Here is an 18,740-nt window from a genome sequence, read left to right as displayed (position 1 = left end):
GCCTAATATTACTATGCATATCTTAACCTAACCTGTAATTTTCAGTGTATATTGTAGAGGTGCGTTACATGCTTACAACCAGGAGAGGGCGCGTCGTGCTGCCGTGAAGTTAACATGACAATCAATATAGGCCAGAATCCACAAAACCTTTTATGTGAGGCTCATATTTTAGGCGTGGTCATTTTTAATTAACCTTGTTGTATTAATATGAAAGGTTTTGCGCAATCATTTCTGTATCTTGACTTTGTAGACCTTTGTAGTGAGATTAATTAATCAAGAAGAGCCTGAACTGCTCCGCCTAAAAATAATTCTTCATTTAACATTATTGTTTGCGATACATTTGCGTTTTCATATGGCACTTTTATTTAGGCTCAAACCATGTTTCTTTTTTTAGCTATTTTTCAATATCAGTATTGTCTTTAATTAACAAGGCAAACCCAAAGGAACCCCACTTGAGCTCAACTACTCTAGAATAAATCGGTCCATGTTTAAACTGAGACACTTCACCTCGGCTTTGCATCGCCACAGACATCCACAGAAATCTTCTTAGAGCGATGAATTAGGCTAGCAATTAAAAGAATCGCTTCGGCGTGTCAATTTATGTCTTTAAGACATTTTAACAAAGGTAAATGTATTTTACTTAACTTTTTGTTTATTTCTTTTTATACACATATTATTCTTAACATTTAAAACGGACGGTTTTTAATTCATTTCGATCATAGCCTTTTCAACGCCGACCAAGCAGCCTACTGCCGCCAATTCTGACAGGGCGCCTAATTTACGAGATTATTCAAGCAATGGATGATTAAAAGATAACATTAATTCAATTCTAATAAACACTGTATTTATTCAGAGATCATTGGTTGGGCCTATTGTTTTTGCTCAAATTATTGCGATTAACGAGACAGTGGGCCTAAATGATTTAAATTAGGAAAACGAAAGCTATCTGCACTAGATTTTTTTTATATTTGTACATTTTCAGCGAGATCCTGCGGTGTTTTGACATTTTGTGTAAATGTGGTCAGCGTGAGCGATCTGACACAGAGCAACAAACTTGGAGATATTACCTTTACAACTATTAGCTAGACCTTTATCAAATCTTTAACCTACTTTATGCAGTCAAAGCAAACTTATAGCAAAAGATAGCCGTTGTTAACCATTCTTAGTCGGCTATTTGTTTATGCATTTATTTTAGTCTTTAACGGGACTAGTCTCGTATAGGCTAAACTTGAATTTTTGTGGGTTGCACCCGCGGTCACTAGGCCATTCGTTGTTTGAACTGTGGGTTCATAGTGAATGGAATATGCATGGAATCATATCTACTGATCACAGAAAGACAGGAGTCAAAGCACACTTCCTGCTCTGAACTGTAAAAATTACGAAAGACCACATTTCAGTTAATGAGAGCATTATACGGCTTTGTTAATTGTAAACTATTCGCCAACAAATAAAAAATGTCGCAGTTTTGACCATTAAAATTTATTTTAAATTATATTTGTACAGCTAAAATGAAATGAAAGTAGCTTAAGGTATAAGCAGCTTCCTTTGAAATAAGAACCGAGTTTATCCAAGGTCAAGGTTCTTGTCGCAGAACAGGCCTATCGTAAACAACGCTAATGGTGGTTTTGTTTTATCAAGGCCACACAATGTATTTAGTAATAAAAAAGTAAAATGTTTATTTAGACAAATGTTTCATATTGTACAACAGTAAATGATACATTGGCTTTAACAAATAACCGCTGAACAGAAATGCAAAGCAAGAAGAAACATCTAAACTTTAGGCTATATGTATACGGAGTCTTCTATCCTCGCGTGATAACAAATCGAGAGAAAAAAAAAAAAAGGACTACTTCTCAACTTGGCCAGCGTGTAGGCCTACTTAGCATTTTTTTTTTTTTAATGACACTTTCTGGGTTTATCCAAGACAATACTGACGCTGAATTTCTGCCCTTTGCAAATTTAGTTTGGTGATACACATTTCAACCGAATAAAATCAATACAATCTGGATAATCAAAACATTGCGCGTGCCGCCATGTGTTTTATTGAAGACTTCATGGACAAGGAAATGATTTATATACATTGATGTTCTAATCTAAAATGAACAAGACAGAGTTTATAAAAACACCTAGATACATTCTCCTTCTTGTTGAGTTTCCCTCCAGTACTCTTCACAATATTAGTTATGCCATAGTAATTAATACAAAATATGACACAAACAATGCTGTGTTACAAAGTTTTCACACGTGGCGACAAAACAAATATATTTAAAAATTATATAAAAAATTGAAGAGGTGGTTTATAAAGAAAACATCTACATCACAGCTCTGTTTGCAAGGGGTTGATGGCTTTGGCATCCATAAGCAAGTCACCCAAGAGAGTTGGAGCCATTATGAGAAGTTTTGCAGACTTTGCTGCTGAAAGGAGTTTGGCCATTTTGGCCCACTTTGGCAGAGACTCCGTTAACGGTGGAGATATGGGGGAAGCTGGGATGTGAAGACTGAACAGGAGTACTCGGGCTGGGCAGAGAGGAGGATGTGGATGGGGCGGCAGCAGCAGTCGGGCTGTTTGGTTTGTCACTGCTGGAATCGCTTTCTATATAAGGCCTTCTGCCACCAGTCATATCATCCCTTGGGCTGCTCAACTTCATTTTTTTGCAACCAGGCCGAACTCTGTACTTCAATGGCAAGGGCCCGCTCTGGAAAATATCAAGACGTTATTATCTTTGCAACTGGACTAAAATATAATTGCACAGTTTAATGTGTTAAATATATCAGATTTCATACTCCTACCCTTCTCCATGTGTAGATATAAGCAATATCCATAAGAGTATAATAATCTTTCAAAGGCTCATCTTCATACATAACTTCAATCTGAAAGAAAAATAGAATCTTAACAATCTTATCTTATATTGACAAATTCTTCAAAAGTGCAAAATTTGCACTTTTACATCAAAAACATGGGCCACAAGTAAGACAAACAAGTTTAGAGAGGAGATTACCTGAAAGGTACAGGGTATATCCATTTTACTTCGGAGAAATTTTCTGAGATGCATTACTGTCATAGCTGCAGGGCATTGTAAGTACCGCTTTACATTCACCTAGAAAAATGAGATCATTATTAAAATTCAATAAGTAGTCCACTATAACCCTTTAAAACTGACTTGAGACAAGTTCTAAAATATTTAATTTATTCAGAAATTAATTACCTCTTTTGTGGTTTCTTTTTCTTCTTCTCCATCTTTATTGTCAATCCTGATAATTTTAAGGGAAAATAATGAATGCAACGTCTAACTACAAAGCTTTATTTAATCTCTGATGATAATGAAAATTAAAAATAAATACACTCCACAAGGAGCTGAACTGAACTGAACCTACTTGTTCTGATCAAAAAACTCGATGGACAGACTGATGATCTCATCATCAGCAATGATTCTCTTGTCTTCATCTGCCACTTCTCCTCTGTCCTCATTAGAACCATTAGTAGCTGAAGGACAGAGAAATAATTACAACTTCTAGATTAAAAAAAACAAGAGTTCTTATGAATTTAAATATCACAGTTACGATCTTAACATTTTACCATCAACTGGATGCTCTGCATAAAAATCTCTCCTTCGTTTCATCTCATCTGAGTAACAAAAGCACAACAAATACATCACTATTAATTTAAGATTTTTTTTAACACATTAATAATAAATAAACATAATTAAAATGAACACTTAAAAAAACAAAAACTTACTTTTGAACAGACCAGGCACCAGCTTGTAAACAATGTCCTGAAGGGTCTTATCTGATCTGAAATATACAACCATTTTTGAGGGGTAGCCTATACAAACTGAGCCTTCTTTGATGTACAGAAATGTAAAGCTTTAATGTATTTTCTGTATGAACAAGCAACATGGATGTTTATTAAAAGTGTTTTTTAAAAACATGGTATAAAAAAATAGGCTATTTAATTAAAATAGGCTATGGTAATCCCCAGCCATTACCTGATATTGAGGAGAGGTTTTGTTTTATGAACTTGGACATCACAAATTGGACAATATTTGCTGGTCTCCAGATACCTCACAATGCACATTTTGCAGACTGTGAAAACAACACACGACAAATTACAAAATACCGTTTGAGCCGGATTAAAAGACAGTCCAGTTTGAACGCCCAACAAAGAAACGCATTAACGGTAAATAAGAATTAAATAAAAGAGAGTATGACAGACTTACATGAATGCAAACATTCGACAATGGTGGTCGCATCAATGAAGTATCCTCCACATAAAACGCACATCAAATGAGGATTTAGCTCCGTTATCTTGATCCTCGTTGTTCGGTGCATTGTCATGAGAGTTCGCAAACCTGACAACCAAAAAAAAGAAAAGAAAAAAAAAAGACATTCATTAATATTTAGTCACAATTAGAAAAAATAAAGTCGGGTTATTAAGGTTAGATGGTCCACTTTTAGGCTATTTGAAGCGGACAAAAATGCGACAAAGCCAGACAAAATACATCTAACATTAGGCTGTTTTAACGTGTAATCCGTTAATAAGCTACAATTGACAACTCCAATGAACTAGTGTTATTCAAAATTCATTACGCCTTTGGTTAACTCGTTGGTGTTTCAGGACAGAGTCCAAGCACAAGTTAAAACGGTTTTCTTTTATTTGCTCGGATGCGTACAGGTGAGAGTGAAAGCCAAATGCCCACACTTACAGTTGCTATGACGACGGGTTGTAATTGGCATTGTGCCAGTCGACACGGAACCGCATACCTCAGATTCGCAGATGGTCAGGATCATTATAAATGACCATAAATTCAACCAATTAACGGTAAAACGCCACCACTTCCTCTCGACAACAGTGTTTCTCTCTCAAAAGCATGCGGCTACTTGAACGTGGCTGCCATTTTGATACAGAAAGCCCGTGTCCAAGCGAGTTCGCTCGCATGAGGCTGAGACCTGAGCCCCACACACTATTGTTTAAGAAGCGGTAAGTACGCTTCTATCACCTGTTAAACACGTCGTACAACCATAATTTCAGCTCGCTTCGCTTCCAAATGTGAAAGAGAAAACAATGTGCTCTTCCCTGCCTTGCCGACGTCTTCAATGAGGAACACAGTCAACGGAAGCTCGAGAGCTCGCATCTGTGATCCCGCTATCTCTCGACTGCGACATCGGTATGTGTGGGTAACGTTAGTTCGACGTCAAATTTTCAAATATCAATATCCCGTAACTAATGTTCACTTACACACCGTTCTCAATCAAGTGCTCGCGGTATTCAACGCATTGCCGTCAAATAAAATTAGACTCTCTACATTTGACACGGTTCAACATTTAAATAGTTGCCCAGTAATTGAGAAATATGCTTGCTGGGCCTATAAAAGAGACACAAAATAATATAATAAAATAATTAATAGCGAACTTAATACCATTAAAAAAGTGCAGAACAACGCACTGCATTTCAGCCAGAGATAAAAACTATTCAAAACTCCTGTAAGAAAGTATTTCTGTACTTTTACTTCTTTAAGTAACAACTGTCGGTAAGGATCAAGTTAGACTGAATTATTTTACATAAGCTAAGTTAATTTGTTGATCAGTGGATAACAGAAACAAGCTGGCCAAGTTTCCAGCAAAGGCGGAGAAAACAGGTGTGCTTAGGTTTGGAACTGGCTGGCCCAAGTAAAGCCATTTCTCAGGCTTGACCAATAGGCTAATGAAAACTCATAAGACTAATCTATTTGGTTTAGTAGGCTAATAATAATCAGATTACACTATGATTCGTATCTGATAGCACATGTAACACTCTGGAAACGGAACTTTTCTGTGAAGAAAGGAGAGGTCGGTCATGAAAAGACTGCAGTTAGGCTACAGTAAATCTGTCAGTTTAGCGTATAGTACTGCAGATAACAATCATGATATTATATTCGGGACTACTATGATGTGTCTTCTTCCTTTTACTGTCAGAAAGATGATTACAAGCAAGCATTTTATGATTTGACTGTGAAACATATATTTGCGGTGTGGCAAAATGTGTGGAAAATAAAGGCCCGTGTATAAGATTAATAGCCTAAACAAATCAGTGAGGCACGGATAGGTCAAATGGGAAAACAAAAGTAAATCTGTCCGTATAACAGCTATCGTTTAAATAGGCCCTATGGCAAGAAGCATGATTTGGCAATAGAGAACTAGGTTAACAACCGATGTTAGAATATATTTACATTATCTAATTTCTTGGATGGAGTTATCAACAATATTTTTTATAAACTATAACTGAGCGGGAGTGAGTCACATTCAGTTAACAACTGACTGATTAATAAAGACAATCTATATATTAGACTAACGAATTAAAAATAAAAAAAATCAAATCTTAGAATTAGGACTCTTGTCCTACTTTGTCCAAAAAAAAAAAAAGAAAAGAAAAAAAAGGTTCGGTTTAGCCTGACGTGTCCTGGTCCAACCCAGTCTCACGGCAGTTGCATAGAATCGAGACAATGTTTTAGTGTTATTTTTAAAAGCTTAATACAAAACACAAGCCAAGTTACATTCACTGACAAATAAACAATTAATGAACAAGCTCGAAAACATATTTAAAATAGGCTATAAGTTAACAGCCTCAAAACAATGTTCTGGTTTCGTGCAGTTCAGCCTATAGAAGGAGGCACCCGCAAATACGCACATGAATTTAAGTTAATAAAATTGATCGACGATATTAAAACACGGTAAAGTTAATTTTTCCTAAATATACACTCTGTAGACTACTCAACTCTATAAAATAAGAGATCTAATGTTTGATTTTCGAGCGTGGAGAAATGGATGAAAGTGGTCAACCGTTAACACCTGCCCCAACTCGCCTGTTCTCCAGCGCGCGCCGAGTTTTAAGATTAAAAACAACATTTGAAGACAACATATATATTTCAGTTTTACAAAGATGACATACTCATTAACGTGCATATTGTGTTAACATATGTCAACGGTTGCGTTTCATAAGAAATGTGACAAAACTGAAATGAAATTCGTACGTATGTGAAACACTCATATATACAAGAGGCAACATTGTTACTCTCTTGTCTCCTAAGAGAGGAGAGAAAACAAAAGCAAAAGAGCTCGCAACTCCGCTCTTTTACACATTAGAGCGTACATACCCAGTATATTTCGCGATGGTTTCTTAGCTTTGTTGTGGTAGACAATGAAACTTGAGAGTCGATCAGCAAAAAATGAATGCTACCGAAGCGGCCATCTTGGAATGAGCTGCAGACGCTGTCAATGGCTCTAACGTTTCACCACCGTGCTCATTGTGGCCTTCTTGCGCAATTGCACATAGGTTAATGTAGCTCACTCTTCGCCGACACTTTCCGATTTGATTTACAGATAAATCCACAGATTCCGGTCATAGATGGTAAATTCCAGAGGCGCAGTTCTCCTGCACGGCGATCTGAAAAACACAGTGCCTGATGGTTCAGCGCAAACTGACACAGTCCCCAAAATGGCTTAGTTCGACCGCCCCACTCCATCACGTGATCTCATTCCTTACGGGTAGCCTGGGAATTAGTAGTGGGGTATATCATCAATAGGGTACCCCTCTGACGGATGTCTTTGTCAAACCTCACCACCCACATCACCACTTCTGAAGAGGAAAATCCCTCGCCAAGCCTCGCGGTCTGGTCGGAATGATTCTTAGACTACAAGCAATGAAGAACTTTTAGAAAAGCAGTATTTCTCTTTATTTTCAAAAAATTGGATGTAGTGCTAAATGCCCAAATGCAGAACAAGCAGAAGGGTTATTTTGAATAAGTCAGAATTAGGCTGCATTTTAAAATGGCACAAGTTAGGCAAGCGGAATCAGGCAAGACGCTCAAAACGCTTTCTCTATCTTTCAATTCACGCTGATTTTTATATTTTGTTCCCACGTAAGATTTATGTTTTAGGCCTAATGCCCAACATGTTCCCAGAGCATCATGCAACTTTTACTTCAATGGCCGTACTGCCTTTAGCTATAAATGTAGCCTATATATATCATAAAGCAAAAATTCGAAAATAATACATTTTTACATTCCCAACTTTTGCTCAGTTTTTTTGTTGTTGTTGTTGTTAGACTGTAGGCTACTTAAAATGTAAAATTATTGTGCTTTCTGGTAAGAGGTAACAATCAGTTAGCTACACTCGCCTGCACGTCACGATTGCTTTTATTCATTCACTTGCTCAGTGTACAGTGAAGAAAAGTTGGGTGGTGATATTTTACTCAGTGCACAGATATCTTAACGATTTGTTTTTAACTGTCATGCCGTAGAAGAGGTAAATATGTATCCTTTACAGCAATGTTTTGCCAGATACAATATGTATTGTGTAGCCTATGCTACACTGAAATCACACTGAACCCTTGTATCAAAAAACAAACAAACATATGGCGTTCTAAGCCAAGCCATCTTTTAGTAAATTACCACTATGGCTACTTCATTGAATGTTGGGTTTAGGCTATACAGCATTTTTTTTTTTTTTTTTTTTTTGTGTGTGTGTGTTTACAAATTCCAGAAACCGGTCACAGATTTTTGCATTTACCTTGATAGCGTTCTTATAGTGTAGCAGGTCAAGTTCCATTTATTTTTTCAGTGATTATTAGATAATCAGTGAAATTGTGAGCGCGCGTTAGTGCGTGCACTCGCTCGTGTGGTAGGTTGGTGTTTTTCTCTGTAGAGCTGGACGGTAGTCTCCCCCGTTTAGGGCACTGCGTTCAGCTGCAAACCACACGCGCAGGCTGCCTGCCATGACGTCAGCAGCTCTAATACAGGCACTTCAGCGAAAACAAAGAAGCTCGGCATGCTGGCGGAAACCCCAAGCACTTTAGCGTTAACCGTACCGGGTTCTGCAAAACCTTAAAGATTCTTCGGTTGCCATCTACCCTACCAGTTTCACTCGTAATCTATCGCTACAATAAAAACATGCTATTAACTCCGCGCATGCATCGAATTGGTCAAGGTATATACGCCAGTTGTAGGCTAATTTCAGAGACTAGTGTCATTTTCTAACAAATACACCGATTATATCTATACCTATTTCTTTATTCCGACTACAGATGTGACTCATCAAAATGGCCGTATCTCGGTCGCCTAGCGGGTGTTAATGCAGCACGGGACAACTCAAGACTCCTAATGCCCCCCTCTTCCAAAAAACTGTAAAGTTATTGACAACTCCATAGCGTCTATGCATCATGGAAAACTACTCCAGTATTAAATAAATCTGTGAAGAATGAATGCTTTTCCACTGTTTCGTATTACCCCATTCCTTGCGTGATTAAATGTTGACCCGAATCTTATTTAGCCTACACATAAATAGGCTACATAACCATTTTAAAGAATGCGGGCTCCTTTTGTCTTGTCATTTATTCGATCATTCTTAAGAACTTATGAAGACGATTTAAAGCGATTTATTATAACATATAAAAATGGCAAATAAAACGAGATCTCCTCTCAAAAATGACCATGCTCAGTGACTGCGTTCCCTCTTTTGTCTTGCCTATTGGGTTAAACTTTAATGACACTATTGATTATTGATTGTTTACTGATTCCACATAATTGATTTGTGGACTGAATGGGAGCTGTAGGTCAGGGCTTACAGATACAACCGCTTCGAGTTTGTGTTTAGTTATGTCTTTGATGGTCTAAATCGAATGATGACGATTTCATGAATAAACATGAATATTGTTCCATTGTGATATTAAGCTACAAGCACACGAATGAAACAACGTGCCGAGAAAAAATATCAGTATAGCCTATGTTAATATTATTGGTTTAATAATTCATAGAAATGTAACTTTAAATTTAATGTCGGGTAGCCTGTAAGTCAATGAGCTCGTTTGCATTTTTTCCTTATCTATAAACAACACCTCTCTGCGTATCACTCACTAGTCATTTTTTCAGTGTTAAGACATTAATAAATTGTTTTTATTTTATATGACGTGTGCCTTATCTTATCAGCTCAATGTTTTAATAAGTAGCCTAGCTACTCTGCTCATAAATAGTATAATTTTTCTTCCTTTTCGATACTGACATTCTGTTTAGAAAGAAAAAAAACAAATAGGCTATAATTGATTAGATTTGTTTCATGGGATTGATTAAATGGGGTGGAAAATGGAAGGGCAATCTTCCAAGTGTAAATACAGAATTAGAAAGTGTAAAAAAAATTGTAATTATGATGCATTTAAAATATATAACTCACACAAACGCATAAGTAAAATATATATACATTTATTCATAAAAATACTTTTACTTAGGCTATAAAAAATAAATAAAAATTTCAAAATACATTTAAAAATTAATAAATTTTTTATTTCCTATTTATTTAGAGCCGGTAAATTTCGCTTTATTGATTTAGGCTACTTAACATTTTAGGCGGTGGCAAATGCATGCATGCTTTAGTATTTAAATTGATATAGACTATTTTGTATGTATGCTTACATTGCAGCAATATTCCAAGACCTAATAACTGTATCAAGCGGTTAAACCTCAAGCTGTTATTCTATAGTTTAATTGCAAAAAAAAAAAAAAAAAGAAAAAGAAAGAGAAAGAAAGAAAGAAAGAAAGCCCAGCACTTCTCCCGTCACAGCTTACGTCCCTAGGTAGCCTATGTGCCGACTCAAGGACAAGAGTTTAACAAACAAAGAAAATGGCTACATGAAAGACTTTCCATTAAACTGAAAGACAATGGGGATGTATATTTTGTTTCAGAATTCCGTTGTTAGTTAAATAAGGCCAACCCGTAACACAGACTATAGGCTATATTTCTATCTTTGCAAGCCCAACGACGCCCTCATGAGTTTCTCAGTTACAGAAGTGTAAATGTGATTTTTCATCTTTTTAAAGTTTTCTCAAAATAATTTCACAGAATTAAACATGTTTGCATAGGCCTATGTCCTAATAACGACCAAATCTAAACTAGAAAACAATTAACCTCCGTTAATTAAAAAAAATAATATATATATATAAATGATAAAATAATAATCATACATAAATTATAAAAAAAACAAGACAATTTTTGCCCCAAGACTTGTATTTATTGTAGACCATATAGGCTACCAGTGACCGCAAATGGCTGATACAATTAAATCTGCTTAGATATTAAATGAATTATTTCGTAGGCCTGCATTTTAACAGTAGATTTGGTTTAGTTCTCCCTACTTTTAAAGATATGAAGTTTAGGCTAACTGTGAGATTTCTCTGTCTAGCTATAGCTCAACTAACATCCCAAAGTTTTGACTGTCTGATCTTTCAGTATTTTCACTCAGATATTTTCTTTGTCACAAATCAAACTTTGATAAACCTTAGGCGATATCATGTATCGTGCTTAATATTACGCCACCACTGGAATGTTCACTCTAACACAGGCCTATTGCTGCCAGTATGACAGTCTTAATCACATGGACTTTTACCTGAACTTCATGGAACATGCTTGCTGTCGAGAAAAAAAAAACGGGACTAGCCCTGGAGACCATCTTTTTAGACTGAGATGTCTAAAAGGTATATCATTTTTTTCTCTCTCCAATCAAAAAACAAAAAACAAAAAAAAAACTCCAATCTGTTCTAAAAATAATAGTACGTTTATACTGATGACATCACTTCTTTTACAAGAAATTAAAATAAAAAAGACAAAAGATAGACTAGATAATGTCATTACAGATGTGGAAAAGGCTGTAACGAGGCCACATCAGCTTATTTATTAATTTGAGAAAAATAAATAAAAAATGCTACCCATCTATCAGGACACATAATACTTGATTTATAGTATTATGAAATATAATCGATACCGCTAAAACGGAGATGGCCGGAGTGCTGAAAGTCCCCTGGTAAGGGTGTATGCGACGCACCATGTCACTACCGAAGCTTTCGTGCTTATTGGCTCGCGCTGGTGGCGGCTGCATGTGAAACGTGTGTAGCCTACGTAGAGCAGGCTGACTGAGCGATGGGCCCGTTCGAGCCAAAGGACGGGAAGTTATGCTAAATTTGCCTCAAAACCAAGGTTGTCCGAATGGGTAGTAGGTAGTAAACCTTCTCAAACGTATTTTTTTTGAAAACTTTCAGCAATGGCTTTGCCCGAGATCCTTACTTTAGTGTTGTTCTCCGGGCTGATCGTTATTCAGCCTTTGCCAACATTAGCATGGGACGCAGACCTGGAGCTTTTCGACCTAGTGGAGGAAATCCCCCAGACCTTCTATGAGTTCCTGTCGGTTAATCAGGTAAGAGCAATTTGATGTAATTCGCAAATTTATCACGCGCGCCTTTGACTCGGTCATTCAAACGGTGTCGGTAAATGTGATCTGAAGTTTAACATATAGCAGCACGCCGACGTAGATTCATCGCATGGTCGCCTCCAGTGAGTTTACAGAGATTGCATTCTTATCATAGTAACTCGAGCCGTTAGCTGAATAGCTTTCTTTAGCCCCACTATTATGTCTCCCGGCTCAGGGTAAACGGACTCTGCCTCCTCCGGAACCTGGACGGCGGCGGCCATTGACAAAGAAACCTCCCGGCTGTGGGCCTGCACAACACAAACATGACGTGTCATTACTTGGCTCATAAATGGATGTTTTATTGTTCTGCTGTAATTTCACAATTCGGTTGCTAAGTCATATTCGATGCGCCGAAGAGCCTGTGCTTTTATAATCATAACCGCTATTCGTAAAAACTAGCATTTGGTTACACTTTACAGCGTCAACCGTTAGTCAGGCATATACCTTGCGGAAATTTGTTATCAATGCATTTCAGAAGAAATGCTAATTCTGTGTTAAAAAATATTGCAGCTCTGTTTTGAAACATGCTAGCTAGTTTCCAGTTAGTCTGGTTGTCAGCAAGTCCAGACTGGTAAACCAGCTACTGTGCTCCAGAAACCAGTTTAATCACACTGGTATGATCAGTTGGTATCTGGTTTGTTGCTAGTCCAAAATATACTGCAAGCTGTAACTGGTAGAATAAGTTACATATTACAGTTGGCAACATTGACAGTATGTTTATTGTAAGAAAAAGGTTACAAGACATTCTGCAGCTTTTATTGCTGTTATTTAATTTTGCCTGAAATGCCAAAGACAGTCCAAACACACAGTCTGTGACTGTTTTCATTTTTAAACAAACACTCACTGCAGTGAAGTCTCAGAGTATAAGCGTTCCTGACTTTCTGTCAGTATTGGCAATACAATGTTGTATGATATTTATGTTCTTGATTCTGTTTTTTTACAGGATGCATCCTCATCTGAGATCAGGAAGGCATATAGAAGGCTCTCTCTTACATTACACCCTGATAAAAACAAAGATGAAAATGCTGAAAACCAGTTTCGACAGGTAGGTGTTTTAAGTCTGAATGAAAGTTCTCTTTGGGTTAATGTAGATTGTGTTAATTGTTGCTTCTATTCCTTACCTTTTGAAATTCAGTGGATTACAATTGAAATATCTTCTCTGTCATCTCTTACTAGTTAGTAGCCATCTACGAAGTCCTCAAGGATGAGGAAAGAAGACAGAGGTGAGGTGTTCTCATTATTTGCTTGTGGACTTTAAAAAAAAAAAAAAAAAGTTAATCCTAGACCAGCTGTTCTCAAGCTTTTTGACTTGAAGGCCTACACATTATTTAAAGATGTTTCTGCTGTAATTATGGTATTTAAGATTCTATTTGTTTGTTTGTTTTAAAGTTATTGAGATTTGTTGTATGATTGTGTGTATTCTTAATATCATCTTAAAGTTAGTTCTTTAATATAAGTAATTTGAAGTCATCCTTGAAATTTGCTGAGGCCTCCCGGTTAAGCACCACCATCCTAGTATAGCAGTGAAAAGTGTTTCTTACACACAAGTTCTTAGAGGTACTTAAATGGGGATGAAATATGAGCTTTAATAATTTATTAACATTATGCCCTTGAGTAAGATCCCTAATCACTGTTTGTACCAGTGTGACTATGACTGGGGTCTTTGAACTGAATATTACAATTGCTTTTAACAGTAGTTTCTTACTACACTCACAGATATGATGATATCCTGGTTAATGGGCTGCCGGACTGGAGGCAGCCTGTTTTCTACTATCGACGTGTTAGGAAGATGAGTAATGGAGAGTTGGGCTTCCTCCTCTTCCTCATTCTGACAGTGGGTCACTATGCAGTTATATGGTCCATCTACCTTGAGAAGCAGTTGGTAAGTGCTCAATTGTTGTATAGCACATTTGTTGTCTTGTAACGCTAGCTTCTGTATCTCGCCTAGCCAGATTTTCAGACTGATGGCAGAAGGTCTGTACTACATAGAGACCTTCACTGACCAACATGAAGAGCAACCAACCACAGTTTTGTTCAGCAGCATGAAAATGTAAAGTCGATGTCCCTACGATAACACACTGGCGTGCAATTCATTGAAGAACTTTGTGCAAGTTTATTGCAATAATGGTGCTGTGAGCTTCACATACTTTTTCAAATCCAGCATTTAATTGATCTTCATGAACTTTCATTTTCAGTTGTAAACATGACCGTTTTCTTCTGTAAGGGGGTTTGGCATCACAGTAGCTTTGATTCGGACCGTTAAAGAACACGACACAAACGTCTTCTGGAAGTCCTGTAGAATTCAACTAATTAGATGACGACTTTGAAAATGTTTCCCATTTTCTGTGCCATGTGCATTAGACGTTCAGCCAATGGTCTGTGGAGGTTTTCTGAGGCTGAGAACTAGCTTTTATAATACTAAATGTACTATAGCATTCCCAGTGATCGCTGCTATGTCTTGATTCTTCTCAGGATGAACTTCTGAGCAGGAAGAAGAGGGAGAAGAAAAAGAAGCAAAGCAGTAAGATAACAGATGAGATTAAGTCCTTGGCACAGGACAAAAATGAGAGGTAACCTAATAACCAGGGTTTTTGTGTGTTTAAAAAGTCTAAATTCAAGTTTTCTTAAATTAATGCCGTAAAAAGGAGTACGAAAAAACACAAAGATTGCATGCAAAAAATGAGTATCTTTCTGTGTTTTTTCTTATTTCTTCCATACAAAATATCTACGTATCCTTAGGCCAACATGTTTACTTGAGGTGCAAAATAAAGATATAAAAACTTTTCTCTTAAAAAATTAAGTTAATATTTGTTCTTGTTTTGATGATAAATTTGTTTCATTTTGATAAATTTCTCAGAAAATTCAAATTCTTATGTTATTTTACTTGTTGAATGTCATTGAATCTTTTGAACTGGAAAAAAACAGACAAAAATACTGAGAAAGAACATCGCTTTTTTGCAGGTACAGTAAAAGTTATGGTAGTTTCATTATTGTAGAGTTTGGGAACAAAAAAATTTATTTTTATAAAAATTTATTTTTAACATTAAGCTGCTTTTTTGTGTGAAATGAATGAAAAAGTAATGGAGATCTGTTGGAAGTTTTATTTTAAAAATTTCAAGCGTTATTACAACTTATTGCATTGTTCCCTACACATTTACATTTTGAGAACATTGACATACTGTTGCCTTTAAATTATTTCTTAAATTTTCTTTACTTGGTTTTAAAAAGATCTTTATAAAGTTTCTGCAGAAAACCTGCAGAAACCATGAATAACACTAGATGCTTTTTTTATAAAAAGAAATGTTGACATTGGTACTCACACATCTCTGCTTTCTTTTTTGTAGATCTGACAGGCCACACTGGCATGACATTTTGCCTCTCAAATTAAGCATCTGGTTGTACTATTCAGTGAAGTCTCTCCCTCATATCATACAGGTACTTTTTCACCAGATTTTATGTTTTTGAGATGCGTTTTCAAAATAGACACTCCAAGGCTAAAGCTGTAGCCGTGACCATATGTTGTTTTTTTAGGATGTGAAGCAGTATTATAAAGATTATAAGGAAATGAAAGTAAAAGAGAAGGAGGAGGCAGAGGCTCTGGCAGAACAGGAAATGCAGCAGAGTACGATCATGATCACACACAGTTATACATTACACTCTGACCTCTGCGCACATAAGCATACGCATTATTGTGATTGAGTTGTGACTATGTGACCCTTAATAATACATGTTGCTGGCTGATTGTGCTCTGCAGAAGAAAAACGGCCCAAGGTGAAGAAACCTAAAGTGGAGTTTCCAGTATATGAACCCAGTACAAATGCTGCTTTTGTGCCAATTTATGATCAGGGAATATCTATTGAAGATATTGAGGATCAAATGGATGACTGGTTAGAAGACAAAAAACAGCAGAAGAAGAAAGTAAGTGTTTTCTCTGCTCAAAGGACATTGATTTAAATTGGATGTATTGAATTAACTAATGGCTGGTGATGATTGTAGGCTCAAGAGTGGACGGAGGAGGATTTCAGCCAGCTCTCCCGCTGTATGGCCAAGTTTCCTGGTGGAACGCCAGGCCGGTGGGAAAAGATTGCTCATGAGTTAGGCAGATCAGTTACTGAGGTAAATCTCTCATTAGTACAGTTCTGACTAGTAATTGACCCACAGCAGCTATAATGGTGATATATATTTGATAGGTATTTTAACTGAACTGAATCAACGATGAACTGATTTCAAATGAATAATGATTTGTGTATGTGTGTAATCTTCTATAATAACAGAAATGTCAATTTAAAGGTCATGACATGGATTTTTATTATTATTTTAATATGTTCCTTGAGGTTCGCTTATGTTAATAAAGTTGTTTGCACATTAAAAACAAATGAATATGTGGAAAAATTCCTATTCTGACATCCAAAGGCACAACAGTACATTTTATCTCTTATTCTGTGGATTTTCAGTTTCAGCACAATTGTTTTCAACATTGATAATAATAAATGTATCTTGAGCAACAAATCAGCATATCAGAGTAATTTCTGAAGGATCATGGGACACTTAAGAACTAAAGTAATGGCTGCTGAAAATTTAGCTTTGCCATCACAGGAATAAAATACATTATTTTCTATTTTATTACATTTTACAGTTATTTTAAATTGTAATAATATTGCACAATTTTACTCTTTTTTTTAAATCAAATACATTTTTAAAAATCTGCTACATAAATGTGTGTGAAGTACCACTGTAATCAAAAATGGTATTTTGGTATACCTTTACAGGTGACAGCAAAGGTGAAGCAAGTCAAAGACTGTGTCACCAATACATCAGGTAAGCTGTTTGATTCATTCAAATATTTAGAATCAGATTCCACCGACAGTGTATGATTTATCACCTACTGCGACCAATTATCAGGCATATCTTTCAGACACTTATCTGTCTCTCTGTCTCTCTCTCTCTCTGTCTCTCTCTCTCTCTCTCTCTGTCTCTCTCTCTCTCTGTCTCTCTGTCTCTCTGTCTCTCTCTCTCTCTCTCTCTCTCTCTCTCTCTCTCTCTCTCTCTCTCTCTCTGTCTGTCTGTCTCTGTCTGTCTGCATACTTTGTCTTTATTTGCAGGGTTGGTGAAGCTTTCTGAGCTGAAGGGTAGTGCAGTGATGGGAAAGAGTTCCAGAGCCGTCACAGTGCCGGACAGTCTGATGACCCAGCGAGAGGAGCCCTTCGAGCAGCAGCCGGAGGATTCAGCAGAGCCTGCTGGGGCAGAGGACTCTGAGAGCAAAGCGCTCAGAAGACGGATGAAAAAGTCTGCGGCTGGAACCGGGGCAGCGGAGGACAGAGTGAAAGGACGCAGACAAAGAGACTTCGACCCCACAGCTGTAGATGACGACAGTGACGATGAGAAGAAACCATCAGCCTCCAAAGAAAAAACCAGTGCTGCTGAAGATGTCTGGACACAGAACCAGCAGAGGCTTTTGGAGTTGGCCTTACAGCAATACCCACGGGGCACCACTGAACGCTGGGACAAGATTGCTAAGGTGGTGCCTGGGAAAACCAAGGTGAGCATCAACGTTCTCACCCACAGTCATTGGAAAATTTATTTAAATTGACATTTAACTGAATATAAAAGCTGGATTTCACATTGATTCTCTTTCACCTATTTAGGAGGAGTGCATGTCCCGTTATAAACTGTTGGCGGAGCTGATTCAGAAACGGAAGCAGGCCAAGAGCTGACTCGTGGTCTTCAGTATTTCACCGTACCTCTCACCTGCTTGTTATGTGCCTTAATGCAACCCTACGTACGTCCTGTTGTCAGACATGTGCCATGTTCAGTCTGAATCGTCAGCATTAATCATTGGAGAGATCCAAACTGCACACTTAAAAAGGTTTTATTTATTTTAATATCTGTTTCAGATTGTAGACTTATTTTTTTCTCTCTATGCAACCAGACAGTTTGAGGAGCAGAAGAGATACATTTAAAAAAAAAAAAATTCCCCCCAGTTTTGAAACATTGTTTTCAGAAGCACAGTGTATTGTGCTATAATCTGTTTTGGGCATATGTTACAACATAAAGTATTTGCATACAATGTAATGAGTGCTAGTCTCTCTTGTGGTCATTACTGTGCTTCAGCACATGTTGGTTCATACATTTTAAAGAGCATGACACTGTTATCCTCATATGTTGCCATTCTGTAGATTTAGATTAAACCGTGTTTTTTCAGTCAGAGATGTTTTCACAATGTTGGGCTTCCTGTATGCAGTATTAATACATCTAATGTAGGCTTAATTAATTAGGAATAGGAACACTTTACAACCTGCTGAAGACAGTTTGGTTTATAATCGGCGCACAAATGAAAAGTCTGCTGCCCTCATGTGGCTGTGAGAGGAAATGCAGCTACCTCACACCAGCCACTAATTGTTTTCCTGTGCTGTTTTACCAACCTGACAGGACGCATTTTCAACTGTCCAGACCTCTGAATGTCACAAACATA

The 18,740-nt window shown here is 37.0% G+C and overlaps 2 protein-coding genes across 7 annotated transcripts; one reads left to right on the top strand and one right to left on the bottom strand.

The window, feature by feature from the left end:
- Positions 1-1,651: 1,651 nt before the first annotated feature.
- On the bottom strand, positions 1,652-8,933 carry bmi1b (bmi1 polycomb ring finger oncogene 1b). Of its 5 annotated transcripts, none has more exons than XM_058745156.1 (10): positions 8,545-8,933; positions 4,218-4,349; positions 3,987-4,083; positions 3,737-3,792; positions 3,578-3,625; positions 3,376-3,484; positions 3,207-3,252; positions 3,000-3,098; positions 2,791-2,871; positions 1,652-2,696 (listed from the first exon to the last, which is right to left on the bottom strand). In XM_058745156.1, exons 2-10 carry the CDS (start codon positions 4,333-4,335, stop codon positions 2,367-2,369), a joined length of 984 nt encoding a protein of 327 aa, XP_058601139.1. In that variant the 5' UTR covers positions 4,336-4,349; positions 8,545-8,933; the 3' UTR covers positions 1,652-2,366. The 5 variants fall into 5 exon arrangements, with proteins under 5 accessions (XP_058601139.1, XP_058601127.1, XP_058601133.1 ...); XM_058745144.1 differs by lacking the exon at positions 8,545-8,933 and adding an exon at positions 7,131-7,567; XM_058745150.1 differs by lacking the exon at positions 8,545-8,933 and adding an exon at positions 4,998-5,135.
- Positions 4,847-18,354, top strand: dnajc1 (DnaJ (Hsp40) homolog, subfamily C, member 1). Of its 2 annotated transcripts, none has more exons than XM_058745125.1 (13): positions 4,847-4,978; positions 12,060-12,214; positions 13,212-13,313; positions 13,445-13,491; positions 13,985-14,150; positions 14,741-14,838; positions 15,613-15,703; positions 15,800-15,890; positions 16,023-16,186; positions 16,265-16,384; positions 17,038-17,086; positions 17,371-17,807; positions 17,914-18,353. In XM_058745125.1, the coding sequence occupies exons 2-13, from the start codon at positions 12,062-12,064 to the stop codon at positions 17,980-17,982; spliced, it is 1,587 nt and encodes a 528-aa protein (XP_058601108.1). In that variant the 5' UTR covers positions 4,847-4,978; positions 12,060-12,061; the 3' UTR covers positions 17,983-18,353. The 2 variants fall into 2 exon arrangements, with proteins under 2 accessions (XP_058601108.1, XP_058601098.1); XM_058745115.1 differs by lacking the exon at positions 4,847-4,978 and adding an exon at positions 11,384-11,498 and having other exon boundaries at positions 17,914-18,354.
- The last annotated feature ends 386 nt before the right edge of the window (positions 18,355-18,740 follow it).

Source organism: Onychostoma macrolepis, chromosome 02 (genome assembly GCF_012432095.1).
Source record: "Onychostoma macrolepis isolate SWU-2019 chromosome 02, ASM1243209v1, whole genome shotgun sequence".
In the NCBI taxonomy this organism is placed as follows: Eukaryota; Metazoa; Chordata; class Actinopteri; order Cypriniformes; family Cyprinidae; genus Onychostoma; species Onychostoma macrolepis.
The sequence above is the reverse complement of the archived record's forward strand: the minus strand, read 5'-3'. Positions and strand labels throughout refer to the sequence as shown.